The sequence below is a fragment of the Lactuca virosa genome, chromosome 4 (genome assembly GCF_052849685.1).
Source record: "Lactuca virosa cultivar CGN04683 chromosome 4, Lactuca_virosa_CGN04683_v6, whole genome shotgun sequence".
Lineage (NCBI taxonomy): Eukaryota > Viridiplantae > Streptophyta > Magnoliopsida > Asterales > Asteraceae > Lactuca > Lactuca virosa.
The window spans coordinates 198,603,390-198,624,817 of NC_136429.1; the positions used below are offsets into that span (position 1 = coordinate 198,603,390).

The following is a 21,428-nucleotide window of genomic DNA, read 5'->3' on the forward strand; positions in this document are numbered from 1 at the left end:
AATTTTCAACATGTAACTAACACCACAACATATATTTATCAAATGACATTTGGTATAGCGGTAACGAGTGACTCTTTCAAATGAGAGGTTATAGGTTCAAATCTCGTTAGGAGACATAAATAGCATTTATGAGTAGTTTAGTTTGCCGTTTAAAAAAAAAAACTAACACAAAATGATTTATTTTGGGGAAGCCCCTACAAATCCAAATGTATATAATCAATAATACATTGGTAGTGTGTTTTCCAATGTCGAACTTTACATTTTATGCTTGACGAAGATGTAATATTCACAAAATTTTATTTTTTATTTTCTTTGTCCTCGTTTAGACCCCATTTGTTCAACTATGTTAATCCAATTTTACTCATATAGGCTAATTGGTAGTGCCACATTAAACTACATTGGTCTTTATAGTTTATAGAGGTAGGGATAAAACTAGAGTGGAAGCTCGATGTTTGCGTGTATACTTTGCAAACCCGATGGGACGAGACTAAGTTTAGGACATGGTTTTATAATCTGGTATGAGATTGAGATCAACAATACACGTCCCAAACCTGTAACATTGTCATCCCTACAGAAAATCTAAAACTATCACGTAAACGTAACTAAAAAAACATTGCATAAATAGGAAACCTGAAATCAGATGCAACACCTGTTAATGTAAAACTTTTGGAAAAGTTACTTAGACATAAAATATATTTCCAATGAAAATTAGAGCACCAAAGCATATTCAACTAGTGTATGCCCTAAACCTTCTTCCTACGTCCAAGGTGTCATCAATCGGGAATGTACAAACAATCACAAGGATATTCATGTTGCGCCTTTGTATTTGAGTTATAGAATGAAGACATCACCTTAATTTTCCTTGTTAAATCGATATCAATGCCAAAAAATATACATGTTTGGAAGAGGAAGCACAATATATAAGTTACCAATTACATACCAAGTTACTCACAACCACATAGATGCTAAATAAACGATAACATGTATTATACTGTCAAACTAATGAACCTAACATGGCATTTTAATAGCAAATCGTGAAAAAAATCATTTTTTTTAAAACCCATGTATCCTAAGATGTTTGTACACATAACTTCTCATTTAAGAGAATCATTCATTACCAAACTCTTTGGTATTCCATCATCTCATTAACAATTTTATTTAAAGACATTGAACTTTTTTGGGTTGACGAAGTACTTTCAAATTAATTAAAAAATGGTATCAAATATAACAATTTCTCTGTAAAAGTTATAACTTATGATATGATACATAATTCAATACAATGCTTATTAAATGTAAAAAATTAACTTAAATGTAAAATTATATATTTACTAAAACCAATACAGCCAATTTTATATAATAGTTACAAAATAATAATAATAATAATAATAATAATAATAACTAGAAAGGTGACCCCCGCGTTGCGGGGGTCCGAAGGTGTCGCTTTTGTGTGGAAGTATAGTACATTCTTCTAATTGGTAGCTAACGCGGGGGTCGGAAGGTGTCGCTTTTGTGTGGAAGTATAGTACATTCTTCTAATTGGTAGCTACAGTAAAGTATGTTGCTATTGTCTACGTTTCGTCCATTTACAAATACACAAATATATTGTAGTATGTTATAATATAATGACCCCTTTGTGTTGCAAAGTAAATAGCAAGTGCGGCAGCAACACCCTGTTAAAAAAAAGTAAAGTATTACCTCTCGAATATTAAATAAAGCAATGGCTATGAAAATTCTGTCCAATTATAGCATTGTATTTTAATATTTCTTTTCTTATTAAGACGATTGCAATACAAAAAACTGAAAGTAGGATGGTATAATAAACATTTCAATGAAATTATGTTGCTATTTTGTCTCACTAAAAAGAAAAACCATTTCACATCAGCCAATTATTTCGGTTTTACTTGTTAAATCCATAAAATGTTAAAAAATAAGAATACAATGTATGGAAAAAATGAAAATTATGAAAGAAATTAGAAAAAGAAAGAAAAAAGACCGTTGCTTGAGATTGCTCTATATGTAAAGAATAAGAACACAAAAGGACTGTTGCTTGATTTACCTCAAATTGAGAGTCCATAGTAAGAACTTTTCATCTTCGAGCTCTGACTACAACTGTTTCTCATAATTTTGCTAAAAGGGTAAACTTATCTTTTTCATATGATGATCGCTTCACTTTCGTAGGGCTATCTTTTCAAATACAACAGTTTCATACGCACAACACTCTTTTTTCCCATAGAGGTTTGTGGGTGTTGTCGGGCAAGTTTGCTCCTGCCTTATTTTTTGGTTCAATTAGTCGGTTCATTTATATGTTCTCCAGGTTGTTTAACTTCAACTGCATTATGGTAATATATGAGTTAAAACAAAAGAAATTAGAAAAAGGCCTTATTGTAGGTCTCATACCAAATAAAAATAATCATATATAATCAAACATTCAACAATATGTACAAATAATAGAACTCCAATTCTAGTGATGAATTGCTTTATTTGTGGTACAACAAACATATACAAATAAATTGAATGGAACAAATTGAAAGTATGACGATTGATGGTGCCAAAATCTTGAAACTTCGACTTAAAGTAGGAATTTCAATTTACCACAAGGACCATTTGTGTAATTTACTGAAAATTGTACTTTATGTAGTTTTTCTTCCTGGTGAAGATATAAGGATCAAATTGTTACAGAAATTGAAAATAGACACCAAAATTGCAAGAGGTCATTGTTTGACTCTTATACTGCATCCTAGATTATAAATACTCATATATTTATTTAATTATTTTTAATAACAATGTTATAGCTTAACATATTTTTAATAATACCTAGGAAAAGCTTCCATTTATGCCCGCCTCTTTCTGCACATCTTCTTTGTGAAACTCTTTAGATCTCTTGAATCAACAAAACAACTTAAAGATGACTTCTAATAAAAATAAAAGATAAAAAATTAAGACATTAATGAGAAAACTCACCTTTTACTATGAAGTGTGATACAGGAGGAAATGGAAGTCCAAAAAAAATTAAGCCAAAATCTAACTATAGCTTTGATCAAATCTAAAGTTAAACCCTAAATTCATCTCTCTATCAACATACAAAGGAAAATAGTGGTACTGGCGTGTACATAGATAAAGAAAGAGGGTCCGTCAGTGCGTGGCAGAGAGTGATTACCTTCTGTTTTTGAATTTTTAACTGCAGGGTAAGGATTTAAAGTTGAGTAGATAAACATAAAAGGATGAACACAGTAGGTGTCAAATAGAGAGCATGTGTTGCAAGGAGAAGAGCACATCATCTATAAACCAAACAACATCAAATTAATTTAAAAAATAAACTAATGTAACGAATATGAAAAGCTAAAGTAAGTAAAATGAACCATATGATAAAAAAGAGGATTATTCAAAGTTTTGACCTATCTAAATATTCCCCTTTCCAAAAGTATCAGCTTAATCTCCAACAATTGCTTCTTATCTCTAGCATTACAGAAATCTAGTTTAAAGAAAATTTCACACCGTAGATTAAAATAAAGATACAGATCATATAGAAATCAATCATAATAATACCTTATTAATAGCAGGATTGTGAATAATTTCGTTTGTGATCCAAGTCTTTTCATCATGATATTCTTTCACCTTACGGTAGATAAAATATGAACGATTCGGTTCATCTTATGCAATGTCATAATAAACTGAAACTGAATATTGTTACCAAAAGCTTGTTGACATAAATTAAAACATACATATTGCAACAAAGCACCTTTCTGATCTTTTATAGATCATCAATCTGAAAAGCCAAAACAGCAAATACAAAGTATACATGACGAAACATAGGAGAGGATTTGTGTTGTGACAATAACCTGGGTAAAAAGCATTTGAAGGGTGAAAGTGAAAAGAAACATAGAAGAAAGCAATAAGGATGAAGGAAAATTGTAAAATGTACAGTTAGACAAAATTAGATTATTACAAATTAGGACAGAAAAATCCCAAACCTGGCAATAAAAAGGTCAAGCATTGTCAAATTAAACGATCAGATGCTTCAATTTGCAACCTTCTTTCATATGCCGACCCTCTGTTTCATCAAACTCACATCAAACTCTAAACCACCCTTGATTGATTCTGTCATCTCTCTCAATCTGTCAGCCCATCGTTTTTCTTTTTTCTGTGGAAACAATTCCATACGAACACAGAGAAATCAAAAGAAAGTTGAGCATGCCGAAGAAAGAAATCGACGAAACTACTTTGATTATTTCTTCCAGAACTGCTCTTTCCAATCCCAATTCGAACATCGAACGACTGAGCAGTGAAAATCAGAACTAACCTAAGGCATAGAAACCAAAAAAAACCAAGATTATAGAGAGCAAAGGAAGATTATGAGAAAAAAGAACACATCTTAATCGATCTTCGAAGGGTCTGCAATTAGCAAGCAAATATTCAGTAAGCCCTAATTAAAAGTCGAAATAGAACGAAATTAAAACAAAGTGAAATACAGAGAAGGGGTAGCAGGCGTCGACCTCATCGGTCGATTGTCACTGCCGCATCTCGTCGTCGTGATCGCTTTCATCGGCTGAAGAATACAGTCGATACCCCCGAGTCCGAATACGAATCTGACTCAGAGTGAATATCGGAATCCGATCAATCGTCGTCCTCATCGGCCGACGTGATTTCGTTTAACGGTGGCGCCAATTTAACGGTGGCGCCGATTTGATTGAAAGCGATGAGCGGTAGGGGAGCGCCGGAGATCGTAAAGTCATATGTTTTTTGTGTAAGAATGGATGGAGAAGGCAAGCAGTAGGCGGTGATATAGATTGGTGAGAATGAGGCATTATAGACTATAGAGGTGGTGAAGCGGTTAACCCAATAAACAGTCTACGGTAACCCGAGGAACAGTACCCTGGTCAGGTATTGTTCATAACTTTCATTTCCTTAATATATACAAAGTGACACACAAACAAAAATGGAGGAACCGAAAATGTAATTTAAGGGACCAAAACTGGTAAAAATGTCTCAGGTTTACTGTTCTTTTTCTTCACAACTTTAATATATATATATATAATAATAAAAAATAAAACTTGAATAATAATAAAAAGTTATAAAGTAAAACAAAACGTCATATTATTTCATCTTCACGTATGACATTTCCTTATCAACTGTAAAGTAATTTTTTGAACTCTAAAGAAAGCAATGGAATGCGATTTGTTACTTTGTTTGGTATCTAACAAAAAAAAGTGCAGCAACTGTCGGTGTAGGGCTAGGGATTGTCAAACTTTCAATAGGAAAAGAAGAAAAGGGCAAGGGCAGATTCGTCCTTTCCCACCTGTCACAGTCAAACAAAACACCATTTTCTTTACAGGATTCCCGTGACCAAACTCACCCTGGGTTGTACGAGTAACTTGTAAATTTTCCGACTACATAAATAAATTATAATTAAACCCCTCAAAACCACTTCACCAACCAATCAAACTCACCCAAAATTTCTTTTTCTTAAAATCAAATTCACCTTCAAAATCTTTATTTACGTTCAAGATATTGGGAACCCAAATAATTTCTTATTCATTCAATTCTCAAGATTCCATTCCTATTTTCATTGTGTCAGTAATTTGGAGTTTATTTATTGATATATTAATACTGCTTCTGGTGGGTGACAGTAATAATAGATTATAGATAGAATGAAAGTATGTAATTATGTATAATATATATTATATACCGTATCTAGATCAATAAAAAGTAGAGTATATTTCAATGGCTTTGGATTCTTGAAGGCGTAGAAAAGATCGTGCCTGCCAGCTTTTCCCAAGAATGAAGAATGGGTACCATAATCTTTTACTAGAAAATTAGTATCCCATCTTTTTTCTTCATTACTTCCTTTTTTTTTAAATCATTCACAAGAATACCAGAAAAAAGAAAGGGGGAAAAGGATAAATCAAGCCTTCTTGAAGCTGCGAAAAGTTTGGTTTTTTCTGACGGGAGACAAAAACACAGATGAGATGAGGGTGTCAATACCATTGTTGTTCATCTTTCTTGTTTTGGGTTCGAGCTCCATTAATGGCGACACAGATCCAAATGACGGTTTGTATATTTTGTTCATTTTTCCTACCCAACTCCAGTTAAACTTTACTTTTTTGTATATTTCGACTCTGGGTATATATTGGTTTTGATTGTTTTCAAGACATTGTACCAAAGTGTTTGATTAATTGCAACATCATCAGGCATTTTTAATCAAATGGTATTTCTTTATAAGGTATTTGATTAAGTAGTTCAAGATTTCTAGATCACCATCGCAGTGTTTGCAGATGTGTGATTGCTAAAAAGAGAATATTTTTTAAAGCTTTATCATTTATGATGCTTTATTGCCACTTTGCTATATGGATGTATGATATCATTGTTCATGTTCTAATTTTATCTTATGGTTGACTTTATTAATTGCAGCTTCTGCTCTGAGGGTTATGTATCAGAGTTTAAATTCTCCAGGACAGTTGACCAAATGGACCGCAAATGGCGGCGATCCTTGTGGAGATCATTGGAAAGGTGTTACCTGTTCAGGTTCAAGAGTCACAGAAATGTATGCTAAATTTCAATCCCCAAATCTTCATATTTTTTTTTATATATTTTGTTTTGCAAATCTTTTAACCTTTTTTGAGCTTTTCTTTTTCAGAAACTTATCAGGTCTCGGGCTATCTGGAGGAATTGGATACCAGCTTACAAGTTTAACATCATTAAACAGCTTGTAAGTGCCATTTCATTTTAAAAAAAAAATCAATGTTAATGATTTTTTTTTAGAAAAATCTGATATATTGTGTTTTTATGTGGGATTGCAGTGATATAAGCAACAATAATCTTGGCAACCAGATACCTTATAACCTTCCTCCAAATTTGCAGAGATTGTATGCTCTTATTTACATTTTTACCCTTTCAAAATTTCATCTTTAACTTTTGTTTCAATCCTCATGGTTCCCATCTTGTAATGCAGAAATATTGCTGGATGTGGTTTCAGTGGCAGCCTTCCATATTCTATATCATTAATGAAGCCTCTAAAATACTTGTTAGTGGGAAATCTATATCTTTTTCCCTCTTATATGGTTATGGATATATTAATAATATTTTCATTCTTATTTTTAACCAGAAATGCTGCTCACAATCAACTTAATGGTGAATTGACCGACATGTTTGGAAATCTTCCATCTTTATCTACACTGTAAAGCTTCAAGATCCCAAGCTCGATCCTTTTTTATATTTTCATGACTATTATTTATCTAAAGACTTTAACAATTTGTTATGCTTCAGGGATTTATCTTTCAATACTCTTACGGGTAATCTTCCGCAGAGCTTCAGCTCTTTATCTAGTGCAAACGATATGTAAGATTAAACAGTTTTTCATGTTGGATTTTGTTATGAAATTTATTATATCCTCATCATCTTATTTTGATTCAGGTATTTGCAAAACAACCAGTTTACAGGAACAATTGATGTTCTTGCTGATCTTCCTCTTAAGAACCTGTGAGTAATGAATATTATCCTCTATTAATATCATAATCTGGTTTTTGTAGAACATTAATTTGACTTTTTTTTTTTTTTTTTAATCAGAAATGTTGCAAATAACAAATTCTCCGGTTGGGTTCCTAGTCGTTTGAAAAACATAAATCTACAGTAAGCATCTGATCATGAATGGCATTTCTGTAATAAAATCGAATTCGAATGTTAATTTTATAACTTGTATAACAGAAAAGATGGAAACTCATGGAACTCAGGGAATGCACCCCCACCTCCACCTGGTTCACCTGCATCTGGAAGTGGGAATCGGAATCGCCAACCGAGTGGAAACGGAAACCCGTCTACAGGCAACTCCGGTAATGGCGGGAAGAAATCCGGTGTCAGTGGTGGAGCCATAGCCGGAATTGTGATTTCCATTCTGGTTGTTGGTGGAGTTATTGCATTCTTTTTGGTAAAGAAAAGATCCCGAAAGTCACGTACTGACATTGAAAAAACCGAAAACCAGCCTTTTGCTCCTCTTGTACAGCCACAAGGAGTTCAAGGTACACCACAGACAACACTCTCCAAAGTTTTAACTAACACTTTCTACACTCTATCATCTTCTGATAGTTTTTTTATGCCATTTTAGAACTGAAGTCTGTTCAAGCTTCCTCAACAGCCAACACAAAAGCATTCGAAATCCCATCAACCATAAACCTAAAACCACCACCAATGGAACGCCACAAATCATTTGATGATGATGATTACACTGCAACGGCAAAACCCGTGGTTCCTAAAAAAGTAAGCATAGCTCCAACGAATGCAACATCCTATTCAATAGCAGATCTTCAAATAGCTACGGATAGCTTTAGTGCTGATAACCTTGTGGGAGAGGGGTCTACTGGACGTGTATTTCGTGCTCAGTTTGAAGATGGAAAGGTTCTTGCTGTGAAGAAGATAAATTCATCTGCTTTACCTGGTCGTTTATCGGAAGATTTTATTGATATAGTTTCAGATGTATCAAGGTTACGCCATCCAAATGTAACAGAGCTTGTTGGGTATTGCACTGAACATGGACAGCATCTTCTAGTATATGAGTTTCTTAAAAATGGTTCTTTGTATGATTTTCTGCACCTCTCAGATGAATACAGCAAACCGTTAACATGGAATAGCCGTGTGAAGATTGCTTTAGGGGCAGCACGAGCATTGGAGTAAGTTTTTATTCCTCGTTTAGTATGAAAATTTTACTAATGCCTTTCTGACTGTTGGGAAAATGGTCTTAAAGATCCCCAACAACCCGCCTAATAAAAAATAATAGAAAACTTGAACACAAGAATATACATGGAAAACTCCAAAACCGGAGAAAAACCATGGGCATCCAGATAGAAATATTCACTATATAACAAATTGTTACAATCACATTGGCATATCTCTCAACCCAATGTGAATGGAACTTTGACAACAAAACTCAACACTGACATGATTTTCTGCAGATATCTACATGAAGTATGCTCGCCATCCGTTGTTCATAAAAATATAAAATCAGGCAACATTTTACTGGACTCAGAGCTCAATCCTCACCTCTCAGACTGTGGTTTAGCAAGCCTTGTTCCAAATGCAGACCAGGAATTGGACAACAATGGTGGTTCTGGATACAGTGCACCAGAGGTTTCCATGTCTGGTCAGTACACGATCAAAAGTGATGTCTATGGTTTTGGTGTCACCATGTTGGAACTGCTCACTGGAAGAAAACCATTTGATAGGTAAACTTATCAATAATAATAATAATAATGATGATAGACTTATTCTTTTTTTTTTTTTTTTTTTTTTGTGTGTATAATTATATATAATGGTATTTGATTTGCACAGTTCAAGGACAAGATCTGAACAGTCTTTGGTGCGATGGGCGACACCTCAGCTACATGACATTGATGCTCTTGCAAAGATGGTTGATCCTTCACTCAAAGGATTGTATCCGGTTAAATCCCTCTCTAGGTTTGCAGATGTGATTGCTTTATGTGTACAGGTAATTTTTTTTTTTTTTTATAAATATTTGTAACTTTTATGTCAAGTTTAAGACATGAGGCATTATATAGATTTAGACTGATGGTGTTTGATTGTGGATTGATGTGACAGCCTGAGCCGGAGTTTAGGCCACCAATGTCTGAAGTGGTTCAGGCGTTGGTTCGACTTGTTCAGAGGGCAAACATGAGCAAGAGGACTGTTGGTAATGATCGATCTGATAATAGCCAGGATGCTCAGGAGTTTGAGGGTTAATTGAAGTTGTGCAAATGAGATTGAGATTTAATTATGGAGGACAATTCTTGGGGAAATGGAGTTTGCTCATTTGTCTTTGTTGTTGTATCTCTTTTGTCTACTGTGTCGGTTTCTTTTAATTATATTGTGTTGTTGGATTTTATGGGATTCTTTGTAAAATAGTGAAACGAATTGTTTATATACCACCAAGTTAACTTCATCGGTAAATTTGAGTTGTTTGTTTGTTTGTTTCTGAACCCTGTGGTTATGTTGGATGGATATTCACATCAGCAGTGTGCAATATAGAAATCTTTTTGGATGTTATTCTTAATCCAAGTGTCGGGTATAAGGCTATATAACCTTCTACGTTCTATGAGTTCAATGGTTTTCTTTGAATTATATTATTTTACCAGCGATTGCTTTGTTCTTGTTTAGTTGCAATGTTTTGTCTACGAAAAGCTCACTATTGTAACACAATAAAGAATGACTTTCATGTTTTTGGGTATCCAAAATCCAAATCGAACACAATCAAAAACCCTGTTATTGATTTTGATATGCGTTAGGGTTTGGTTACTTTATTTACCTTGTTCATCTCCTTCTTCGGGAGTGGTCAACATAAACTCATAAAAGACCAAATCAGATAAGGTTAAATTCATAAAAGACCCTACATTTTGTATTTTTTTTTTTCTGGTTTAGGCCAGATTTTTTTTTTCCAAAATAAACCTAACTTTACATATTCCTTGTTAATTGATGGGGAAACCGGTTACCAACAGGTAACCTATCACACACGTACCTCTCTTTATTTGACATCACGCAGTTTCACTTTAATCCAACAGACGAAAACCTTTTGACAGTAGAAGATCGATAACCAAGAAAAAACTTCATCTAGTACGCAAATAAGGAAGAAGGGTAAGCAAGGTAAGGTGGCTGTTTAATGTTTTACCCAATAACCAAACAAAACAAATAGGATGCAAAAATATTAAGATAACAATGTCCAACAAACACAAACAAACAATATGGAAATAAACAATAACGAGACAATAGATTTAACGTGGTTCTACAACCGAAGAGATGACATCATGTATATTACACAATCATATAGGATTACAACACTTACAAAGTGCACAAATGATGATCAAAGGCAAGAAAATCATCAAAAATTGTATATGAGAGAAAAAGAACTAGACCTAAAATAACTAAACTCCGTCTTTTAAAGAAAAGACATTAGGAGAAAATGGCCACCTGCCTTCATTCCAGGCCGCCATTCGGTCAAAAATCGCCACTTCAAGTGGTGACGATTCTGGTTTATTTCACAAAACCCAAATCATGACCACTTCAAGTGGCCACCAACTGTCGATTTGATGTTGTCAAGAATTTCTTCCACGATCTTCAAACTGACCACCAAATGGCAATTTGATGTTTTCTAGATGTATTATGTGTCAGAAATTACAATAATAATGTTTGGCAAGACTAAAACAAGACTTAACAAAATGATAAAATTATTGGATTGCAGTGAAACAAAATTTTTAGTATATAATAATTATTAATGAAATAATTTCATTTTTTATGCTAAAAAAAGCTTATGGATACACCAATCTCATTAGTCAAAATTAACCAGACTCCTTTGTCATCTCACTTCGTCTTCTCCACCGCATCTTCCTTGCCTCCTACGTAATCAAAGATTAAAATATCTATAGACGTCAAACATTAACGTATACAAATATAATAGTTTCTAATTTCTCCTTTTTCTAACTAAATCAAATACACACGCCCTTTAGCCACATTAGGGAGACCCTTAACTCCCCCCCCCCCCCCCCCCCCCCCTTCCTCTTCTTCACTGCCCTCCTTGTAACCAAAGAACATAAAATCCATGAAAATCAAACGTTTTCCTAAACAACCAGAAAAAATCACCACTCGATAGGCAATTTGATTGTGTCCATTCACTAAAATCTTCCTGATATGATCCAAATAAGAACTAGAAATCTTAAATAAACGGTGCTGTAGTAATACTTTGATAGCTTACCAATTTACCATTTGATTTTTGACATTGTTTAAGAGATGATGGTGGAGTAAAGATCGTGATTTTTGAGGATTATTTCTTCAAGCCTTGGGACTTTGTTAAACTTTATTTATCTTTAATCAAGTAAAAAAATAGCCATTTAGATTTCAAGCAATCAAAGGGGCATATGATTATCTATCAAGACAAAATTCACCAAGCAAACACAAATATAACATTAATCAACAGTTTGTAGTTTGTTTGCTCCCATCTTGCCTCAAAAAAATGTTCAAATAACCACAACATAGGCAATATGAAAAACACAAGAGACAATCCAACATCTCAACAACCTTAAAAAACATATAACAAGTTCATGTCCATGTCTTTGGTTTCCACTTTCCAGCAGCCAAATCAGTTGTACACCATGTACTTGGGTGTGGCACTAAACTTCTGATACCCCTTGATCACTTTATTAACCGCATCAAGAAAATCCTTCTCAGTCACCGTCTTCCTTCTTGCTCTAATTGCATACATTCCAGCCTCAGTACACACACTCCTTATATCAGCACCTAAATCACAAAACCAATCCCTCAACTTTAACTAATTAACACAAATCACCCCCAAAAGAAAAAAAAAACACATACCTGTAGAATTCGGGCAAAGACGAGCCAAAAGCTCAAACCGAACATCCCTTTCACAGTTCATAGTCCGTGTATGAATCTTAAAAATCTGTGTCCTACTTTCCATATCCGGAAGCCCAAACTCCACTTTCCTATCCAGTCTCCCAGGTCGCAAAAGTGCAGGGTCCAATGTGTCAGGTCTGAAAGTATTCAACCAAATATGAGCAACAACAAAGTTACAGGGTGTAAACTGTAAATATCGACTATATACCTATTTGTAGCCATGAGAACTTTGATGTTACCACGAGCATCAAATCCATCAAGCTGATTCACAATTTCAAGCATGGTTCTTTGAACTTCATTGTCCCCACCTGCCCCATCATCAAATCTAGCACCACCAATTGCATCCACTTCATCAAAGAAAACAATGCAAGCCTTTTTGGATCTTGCCATCTGTCAAATCACAAGAGTTATTAAAAAAAGGTGTGTTTGGTAACAAATTTAAAAAGTACAGGGACCATAAATGTAAACCTGAAATAATTCGCGAACCATGCGAGCACCTTCACCAACATACTTTTGAACAAGTTCACTTCCAATTACACGAATAAAACACGCATCAGTTCTATTAGCAACTGCTCTTGCCAAAAGTGTTTTTCCAGTTCCAGGTGGGCCATAGCAGAGGACACCTTTTGGAGGGTCAATTCCAAGTTTTACAAATTTCTCAGGGTGGAGCATGGGTAACTCAACAACCTACAAATCATAAATTATTAAAGTAAAATTTTTTGATTTGTATTTAATATTTATAATGGGAATGTACTATAAACAGTTATAAACATACCTCTCTCATTTTCTCAATTTGTTCTTTACATCCACCAACATCATTGTATGTGACATCTGGCTTTTCTTCCACTGTCATCATTGTTACACTGGGGTCAATCTTGGGAGGTAAGGGAATCTGAATCTGGTATTTGTTTCGGTCAACACTGCAAGAGAAAATAGAGATCAAAGTCAAAATATGAAAAAAGAATAAGAAATTGTGGTGAAGAAGAGAAATTGGATGAATATTGAATCTGAATCTGGTATTTGTTACCCAACACGCATGCCTTCTTCAATATCAGTGGGTGAAACTTTGTCTCCCAATCCAACAACAAACTGCAGATTTATAGAAACATAATGTTTGTAATTTCTGTTTGTAATATTTCTTTAAGAAGTTGTATAAAGTACACACCTTTGCGATTTGTTTGACATTTATAACGTATTTGGCATCTTCAGTGTTGGGGTTGATAATCTTTGTGCATCTTGCTACCTGGTTGCAACAAGACAATAAGGGTTATTGTTATTAAGTGAAAAGAGAAATTAAGAAAATGTAAACTTTTTTTTAATGATTGTTATAGTAGGTGAACCTGAAGAGGTTGTTCCTCTTGCATCATTTGTTTATCAGAAACAAGATCCCATTGGCTAGGTGCAGCTAAACCAGTGTCAGACTCCTTAATACCTACCAAAGTTAAAAGAGATGTACAATTCAGGCTAAATCTGATATAATGATCAGTAGTATCAGAAATGAGTTATAATAAACATACCACATAGATCATTGATCCTTTTGGACATTTCTTTCACATCCTTCTCTGCTTTCTTGATGCTATTGGAATAAGGCCCGAGTCCCTGCATTTACATTCCTCATTGAAGTCAGTTAAGTATCCTTGGATATTTTTAATCAACAAATAAATGAAATCCATGGGGAAAAGTGCATGCATGCTATTGAGCTCTAGTGAACAAACTACCCCTGTACTCCTGTAGGCTTTAAAAGGAGCCTACTTGTATGAAAGTCATTGCAAAGGCTTTGTTTTTATGTTTTAAATACTTCAAAAAGTATTTAACACAATAGGGAGACCACAATGCACCAAGAACCATTAGATCAGGAGTTTTTAATATAATATACACAAGCCACAACCATTATGCCCTTAAATTCTAGTCAGAAAATCAATGTCAAACTAATTTGAATACACTTTGGATAATGGTACATGAATCCCAAATCCCAACAACCGAAGCCAAAATCAAACCACAAGGTGTCTCAACACAAACAAAATGTTCATTCTGTTTACCCTTTAGCTTAATTCTTACAGAATTAAAACAAAATCTATAATTTATGCAACAATTTGCAACAAAAATATTACAAAAGCCGTGCTGCTATCCACATGAAAACGGGTTAAAAACAAAGGCAGCCTTAACTAGAACTTATGTTCATCCAATTGCTAACACTAATGTCAGATAAGCGATTTGGATACAGTGAAAATTAAAGATTTGGATACAGTGAAAAAAAAACAAAGAACTAACTCTTCGTCCCATCAACAATGATTTGGATACAGTGAAAATTAAAGATTATCTACTTTGAGCATTTGGGTAAAGAAGTTCTAAATCCCTGAATCTATAACAGCAGAATTTCGTGAAATAGTATTGCTAGATAAGTAATAAAACTATTGAGGAACTGCATAAATAGCATCGAAGAGCAACTAGGTCAAATTTTACAGAAATGAGATTTTACTCACATAAGTTTTGAGCAGAGCGATGTCGTCTTCATCAAGAGGTCGAGGGTTCTTCTCGTCCTTGATCTCATCTTCTATGTCAGTCGGCATCCCTTTTTTTCTTCTCGCTTCTCGCCGGAAAGAGTGTCTGTTTTTCCAATCTCAGGTGGAACAAATACTTGTCTTGAGAAACAAATAAACTCAGAGACAGAGAGGGACTTGATTTGAAGTTTGGGCATTGTGTATTCTTATTTATAATTAGAAACGTTACATGTATACCCCCTTGAATTTTGTTATTTCTCATTCTGATCCCTCAACTCCTGTTTCTAATGTGAATTAAGTACTCCATCCATCCTAAAACAAATGTAGCTATTATTTCATATAAATTCAAGAACTCTTGTTTTTTTTCATATAAATTAAAATGGTGAGTGTAATGTGCTTTTGGAAAAGATTCATTTGAGTCTAGATTTCTAATATCTTTGAGATTGCATTGGAGTTTGTTACTGCTTATAAATCAAAATCATTTGTAAGAAATGTTTATTAGCATGTTATGATTATGAATTATGAATTGCTACCGCTAATAAGTTTTTTTTTTAATGGTTTTAATGTATTGACTTAAATAAACATTTTTAATAGGTTAGTTCACTTATTTGAAAATGCCTATTAGTATTATAGGTGGAAACCACATTATATTTTACCACTGTTTTAACCCCAAAAAGTCATATGAGTTGTAGCATTGTTTTTCTTTTTCATTACCAAGCGACAAACATACAAATTTATCATTTATTTTACTTATCAACTTATTGTGTTCTGTTACCGCTTAAACTAATTTAAACATTTTTTTTTCTTTCTGAATTTCATTTTGATACCATATAAACTAAATCCAAAACACCCCCTAAAATGTTGTGTGTTATTCCGAAAAATACATTGCATATGCAGTTTGGACTTTAGGAGAAAAAAATAAGCAATTTTCACTTACATGTTCTTGAGTGGAAAGAAATGACAATAAAATTGTATGTCTTAATTTTTTTCCTGTCTTCTTGAGTCAATAAGAATGAAAAAAAAAAGTGATGAATTTCCAATTAAATCCTTAGATATGTTGGTTTAGATTCATAAAGATTTGTTTGATATTGGAGAAAAATGTAAATAATGTTATTGAAGAGTAACAAACACCGCCTTTTATCCACCTTAAGACATACGTCCCTACAGTTTTTTTCAGCAAAATGAAAGTACTAAATGCAAGAAATAGCAATATACTTTGTTTTTTCCTTATTATATCATTGTACTTTCATTATACTTTCAAATTATTTTATTTAGGTCATTGTACTTTGGGAAATATAGCCATTATAGCCATTAAAAACATGTTGCTCTAAACTACAACAAAATGACACAAGTTAACATGTTTTAAATTTTAATGACATGCCATCGTCCACATAGGATTTCCACATGTAATATGTTAAAATAAAATTTATAAAACACATTCAAATATAAAAAATACTACCAATTCCATGACATAGAAGTTGAAAATGAAAATGCTATAAAAAAGAAAAATGAAAGTACAACACTATAATAAGAAAAAAGAAAAAGAAAGTACATTGCTATTTCTTTTATTTAGCCCAAATTTAAAAAGCTCTAGATTCTTGAACTTGATTTAAAGCCAAACCAGGTTGCACCACAAAAACACTCAACCAAGCTCCAAATTGAATCAAAAAATGAACAAGTGTACACCAAATAACAAGTTTTCTAAATCTAACACTATCCTCATCATATCTTACAATATAAGTAACTTTTACTAAAATACCCTTCATTCATCTCCTGCAATAAAATTTGGCAATTCACCCTCACACAAATACTCATCACATACAGAAGCTGTCCCCCACCCTCTTCTTAACCGAATAATATCCTCTGTAAATGTTGACCCTGGTGCTCCAATAAACACACCAGACAATGCAGAAATAGTCTTATCAAGCATCGCCTCCACCTGAAAACATCAAATATTTCACCCCATATGTAATTAATCATTATTTTATATTATAAGTAGAAGTAGATATATGGTATAAAGAGAAAAGGGTTGATAAACATAAACTAACCTGAGGATCTCCATCAAGTTTTTTTCTATACAATAAAGCATCCCATTTTTCAGCTGAATTACGAGGTGGACGTGTAATAAGTGGCACAGTTTTCCCATTTAATGTAACAAGTGATTGCAATAAACCAGTTTCACTCTCTGCAGCATCTGTAGATAAATAAATTACTGGTATATTGGCTCTTTCAACAAGTCGTGTAATACATTCAGCAGCTTGAGGAATTGGGAAAAAACAGCTTGGATTCTTCGCATTGCTGAAAAGACAGTTATAGTGTTACTGTTATACAACATTTATGCAAACCAATAATTAATATGAATATATTTTGAGTTTTGAAATAGTGCTTACCAAAACTTCAAGAACCCATGTCGCCTGAAGTGAAGGGCAATGAATTTTTCTCCTAAAAATGTTTGGATGAATCGTTGAGCAGTTAACAAGATTACTCTGCTTGGTTCGATTAATGTCTGACATATATGAGCAATAGGGCCACCTGGCTGCATCACCCACTCTTTCTCCACATCAGCAAAGAACACATCTCCAATGGCAAGAACATCATCATTGGTGGAGAACTTTTCGATTACTTCTTGTTTAGTTCTGTCTGTTGGCTTCTTTACATCCTCAGTCCATACTGTTTTAAGCTCGCTCATGGAGACGCCTATGGCTTTCAGCTTCTTTACATGCTCATCATCAACGTAACAAGGTTGGGGTGATGAGAAGTAACAGAGGACTTTGTCTATGTGCATATGGTTTTTCTTGCGTTCGGAAAACTCTTCGAATGTGATTACAACTTCTCTTCCTAAGCATTTGTTGATGTGATCGATGTCTAGCACTCTGTTAAACTCGTAATCGACTTTGGAACTGGGGATGATTAAGATACGGTTGAGAACAGCAGCGAAGAACATGTGTTTCTCTAAGCAAATCAAGTGGTTGGACATTTGGCCTGATGTGCAAATGGCGAACAGATACTTATCTTGTTTGGGCTTCCACTCGATTGTTCTTCTTTCTGATAATCTCTGGTCGACTTTCCGGCAAGCAGTTAAACCGGAAAGAGTAGGGTCTGTAACATTATGGTCATTGGAATCTAACCAATTCCCAAACTGATGAGACGACAATAACGCTTGCTGAATTTTCTTATTCAATGAAATTTGATCAATAAGAGCAGATCTAAGATCTTGGATTGAGTTCGAGGAAGTGGAGTTCAAATTAGGCATTGAAGTACGGTTCCATAAATCAATTAGGCCTGATTGCTGCTGTTTTAACAAGTATAAAGCTCGTAATTCGGACTCACGCATCAAATTAGAAGCAACCGCACCATTTTGGAAAGAATCGGAAGAGGGATTTGTGCGGAATAGGGATTTGAAATCGGCGGTGAAATAAATGAAGATGATGAGGAGAGGGAGAGTGATAGCGAAGATGTACCTTTTATTGAAGATTAAATTGCGAACATTGTTAGATTGAGAGGAATGACGGGGGCTCTTGAACTGGTGGTGATCGTCTTCGTCGATCTGGAAGGTGGAAGGGCGTGGAGATTTAGGAACTATGTCATTTTGATGAATTAAATGACGGCGATCTTCTTCGTCGTCGGAAGATTCTCTATCCATTATTGCTGTAACGAGTGAAGAAGCTGCTGAGACTGATTAGTGAGTAGTGTCACAGTGGTGGTGGGTAGCCGACGAAGGAGGAGGAGGGAGGTGGAAGGTGGTTAATAGTGTGAGATCCGGTTGAGTTGTTACGCATCATCATTGCTAGAAAGGGTGTAAATCAAGAAATTTATTAGGTAATTTCTTCTCTGCCATCCAACCAACCAAACCGTTGCTATCGTATTCGTAGCATCTTCAAAAAAATAAAAAATAAATACAAAATCTATAATTTTATTCCATATACAGGGCCGGTAGCCAGGGCAAGCAAGCGTCTCCGGCGAGGCGGCGACCGCCTTAGATTCTTGGGTTTTCCGTTAGCGAATTACGGGCGGAATTAAAATATTTCAAAAAGAATTGGAATCCAGTTATCATTTTGCGTGAACAAAATTGTAGTAGATTACCGACTGCGCTTATGGTTTGGTTTGAATTTTTTAAAAGTTGGAATCCGATGGCAATTGTGCTTGGTATAAATATGGCGTATTTGTTTATATACTTTTGTATTTTTCTACTGGATTTGGGGTTAATTAGAACAAAATATTGATACCAATTTATGTCAGCTTTATAATTTATGTAAATTTAGGGTTTTTATTACGGAAAATAACTTAGCACGGTAATAAACTCTAGATTATGTTCACGTATTTTTTTTATTTATATATATATATATATATATATATATATATATATATATATATATATATATATATATAATCTTTCGCTATGTCATAAAAACTCTTAAGTTTTTAGATTTTTATCGGTTTTATCCAAAGTTGAATTTTATGTCCGTTTTTAACCTCATATTTTCCAAAAAATGTTCGGTTTTATCATTTTACTGGAGATAACAGGTTTCCAGGTTACTATTATATTAACTTCGCATAAAAAAAACCCTTAATTTTATAGTTTTTTTTACGATTTTACCCTAAAGTTTATAATTTTTTTTATTCGTGTACCCTAAGGTGTTGTTTGGTTCGCAAAATGTTGTTGAAGGAATTGAAATTGAAATTGAAAAATGAATCTGTCAGGAATTTAAATCCAATACCATATGTTGTTTGGTTGGCAGGAAATGAAATTGGAATTAATTTCAGATTCTGTTTAGTTCGCAGGAAATAGAATTGGAATTCATGTAAAATGACATAATTACCCTTTTTGCCTATTTTGCTTAATTTTACCTTGTTTTCTAACTTATATGTAAAGATAAATTATAAAAATTATAAAAACAGTATAGTAGTGGCGGCGACGATGGTGGTCATGGCGGTGGTTGTGGTGGTCGGTGGCGGCGACGACGACGATGATAGTGGTTGTGGTGGTAGCGGTGGTGGTGGTGGTGGTCGGTGGTTGGTAGGGCAGCAGTGGTGGTGGTGGTGGTGGCGGTGGTGGTGATGGTGGCGGCGGTGGTGGGTTTTTTGATAAGTACAAGGGATATTTTTGTAATCTGTCACTTTCATTGATGAGAATGAATGTTTTCCATCCAACTTTGGAGGGAATTCATTTTCCACCATATGGTGGAAAGTTTATTTCATTTAGGAATCATTTTCTCTCCTCTAAGTCCAACCAAACGCATGAATTCGAGGGAATTGAAATCCTTTTCCCTCGAATTACATTCCTTTCCTGCCAACCAAACGCACCCTAAGTATTTTCTTTTTCATATTATACGTATTCATGCAGAAAAATCGTATTTATATACGAAAAAATGTTTAATTAAATATTGCATTTACGTTCCTTATATATATATATATATATATATATATATATATATATATATATATATATATATATATATATATATATATAGGTTCGGGTGAGGACTCAAAAATTCGGTGAGGACCACGAGGACAAATCAGAACCACTAATCCTAGAAATTTAAAGGTTGAGATTTAATGTTGGAAAATGTAAAATTCTACAAAAACATGGTGGCATTTTTGTAAATATGTGTAAAAGTTAGTAAAGTTCCTACAAAAGGGTATTAACTTGTAACATCCGTCTCTCGAGGTATTATTTAATTTAAGTAATTAATAATTGTTAATTGGACTAATAATGGGACAAGTGGATTTTAGGATTGAACCTTAAACAAGTGGGCCGAGAACTTGGGCTGCCCATAAGACGTACGCTGGGCGTAGCCTCAGTGTACGTGGGGCGTAGAGGCGCCAAGGATGTGGGGACGCGCACACGTAGGCGCAGCGTACGTGAGCAGATGCCAACTAATTTTTAGGGTTTAAGACATATAAATACCCCATTATAGCCCCCCTGGCCTCCTTACCAGCCTCTTACCCTCAGAAAACCCTAATTTGCCTTCATACTCCATTGTTGTGTGTGTTTGACCTTTTGAGCTCATTTTTGGTGAAGAAAGGCTTGGAAGAAGAGTTGAAGAAGAAGAACTTGAGTATCTTGAGCTCAAGGATCTGGGGCTAGTTCATCTTTTGGCACTCAAAGGAGGTATAAAGCTCCTAACTTTCCTCTTAGAAGCTTAGATCTAGGATTATGGAGATTTGGACCTTTTTAGGTCCAAAGGTTGGATCTTTATCATGCAACTTCGTTTTTGAGCTTAGGGTTGCCACCCTTGGAGCTCAAAGCCTTCCTTTAGCAATAAAGTTTCAACCTTTAAGGCCTTTATGTAACCATGCATGAGATCCAGCCATTTCTATGGAGTTAGTTGCTATTATTCAATGTTGGGCTCATTTGGTGGGTTGCAAGCCACCAAGTGATCGACTTTATGGATCAAGACATTAAGGAGGACTTGGATCTGTAATTATAGCCTTTGTATTAGAGTATTAAGCACTTAATGGGAAAAGTGACTTAACAGGGAAGTACGTTGGTGTAACATCCCAAAATTCAAGGCCAAAAATTTCATTTTTAAATGAGTTATT

The 21,428-nt window shown here is 34.3% G+C and overlaps 3 protein-coding genes across 3 annotated transcripts; 1 reads left to right on the forward strand and 2 right to left on the reverse strand.

The window, feature by feature from the left end:
• The first annotated feature begins 5,443 nt into the window (after positions 1-5,443).
• LOC145107907 (protein STRUBBELIG-RECEPTOR FAMILY 7-like) lies at positions 5,444-9,933 on the forward strand. Its single transcript, XM_079044866.1, has 14 exons — positions 5,444-6,048; positions 6,409-6,541; positions 6,635-6,706; positions 6,798-6,863; positions 6,950-7,021; positions 7,103-7,174; positions 7,264-7,335; positions 7,411-7,476; positions 7,564-7,626; positions 7,702-8,012; positions 8,099-8,660; positions 8,943-9,212; positions 9,319-9,475; positions 9,586-9,933. The coding sequence occupies exons 1-14, from the start codon at positions 5,967-5,969 to the stop codon at positions 9,724-9,726; spliced, it is 2,139 nt and encodes a 712-aa protein (XP_078900992.1). The 5' UTR covers positions 5,444-5,966; the 3' UTR covers positions 9,727-9,933.
• Positions 9,934-11,913: 1,980 nt separating this feature from the next.
• On the reverse strand, positions 11,914-15,066 carry LOC145107908 (26S proteasome regulatory subunit 7 homolog A-like). Its single transcript, XM_079044867.1, has 10 exons — positions 14,868-15,066; positions 13,902-13,983; positions 13,725-13,816; positions 13,550-13,627; positions 13,412-13,473; positions 13,160-13,304; positions 12,853-13,071; positions 12,593-12,774; positions 12,346-12,521; positions 11,914-12,270 (listed from the first exon to the last, which is right to left on the reverse strand). The coding sequence occupies exons 1-10, from the start codon at positions 14,952-14,954 to the stop codon at positions 12,113-12,115; spliced, it is 1,281 nt and encodes a 426-aa protein (XP_078900993.1). The 5' UTR covers positions 14,955-15,066; the 3' UTR covers positions 11,914-12,112.
• Positions 15,067-16,510: 1,444 nt separating this feature from the next.
• On the reverse strand, positions 16,511-18,989 carry LOC145107909 (O-fucosyltransferase 36-like). The gene is made up of 3 exons (XM_079044868.1): positions 17,276-18,989; positions 16,934-17,183; positions 16,511-16,824 (listed from the first exon to the last, which is right to left on the reverse strand). The coding sequence occupies exons 1-3, from the start codon at positions 18,526-18,528 to the stop codon at positions 16,648-16,650; spliced, it is 1,680 nt and encodes a 559-aa protein (XP_078900994.1). The 5' UTR covers positions 18,529-18,989; the 3' UTR covers positions 16,511-16,647.
• Positions 18,990-21,428: the final 2,439 nt, after the last annotated feature.

Bases quoted from the DNA above. Each gene is read 5' to 3' on its own strand.
- LOC145107907 (XM_079044866.1), top strand. From the start codon at position 5,967: ATGAGGGTGTCAATACCATTGTTGTTCATCTTTCTTGTTTTGGGTTCG. The intron at 6,542-6,634 runs GTATGCTAAATT...TTTCTTTTTCAG, and splicing joins GGTTCAAGAGTCACAGAAAT to AAACTTATCAGGTCTCGGGC. The intron at 6,707-6,797 runs GTAAGTGCCATT...GTGGGATTGCAG, and splicing joins TTAACATCATTAAACAGCTT to TGATATAAGCAACAATAATC.
- LOC145107908 (XM_079044867.1), bottom strand. From the start codon at position 14,954: ATGCCGACTGACATAGAAGATGAGATCAAGGACGAGAAGAACCCTCGA. The intron at 13,305-13,411 runs GTAACAAATACC...TTTCTCTTGCAG, and splicing joins GAAGAAGGCATGCGTGTTGG to TGTTGACCGAAACAAATACC. The intron at 12,775-12,852 runs GTTTACATTTAT...GTGATTTGACAG, and splicing joins TGGTTCGCGAATTATTTCAG to ATGGCAAGATCCAAAAAGGC.
- LOC145107909 (XM_079044868.1), bottom strand. From the start codon at position 18,528: ATGGATAGAGAATCTTCCGACGACGAAGAAGATCGCCGTCATTTAATT. The intron at 17,184-17,275 runs GTAAGCACTATT...CTGTCTTTTCAG, and splicing joins CATGGGTTCTTGAAGTTTTG to CAATGCGAAGAATCCAAGCT. The intron at 16,825-16,933 runs GTTAGTTTATGT...TGATGTTTTCAG, and splicing joins AACTTGATGGAGATCCTCAG to GTGGAGGCGATGCTTGATAA.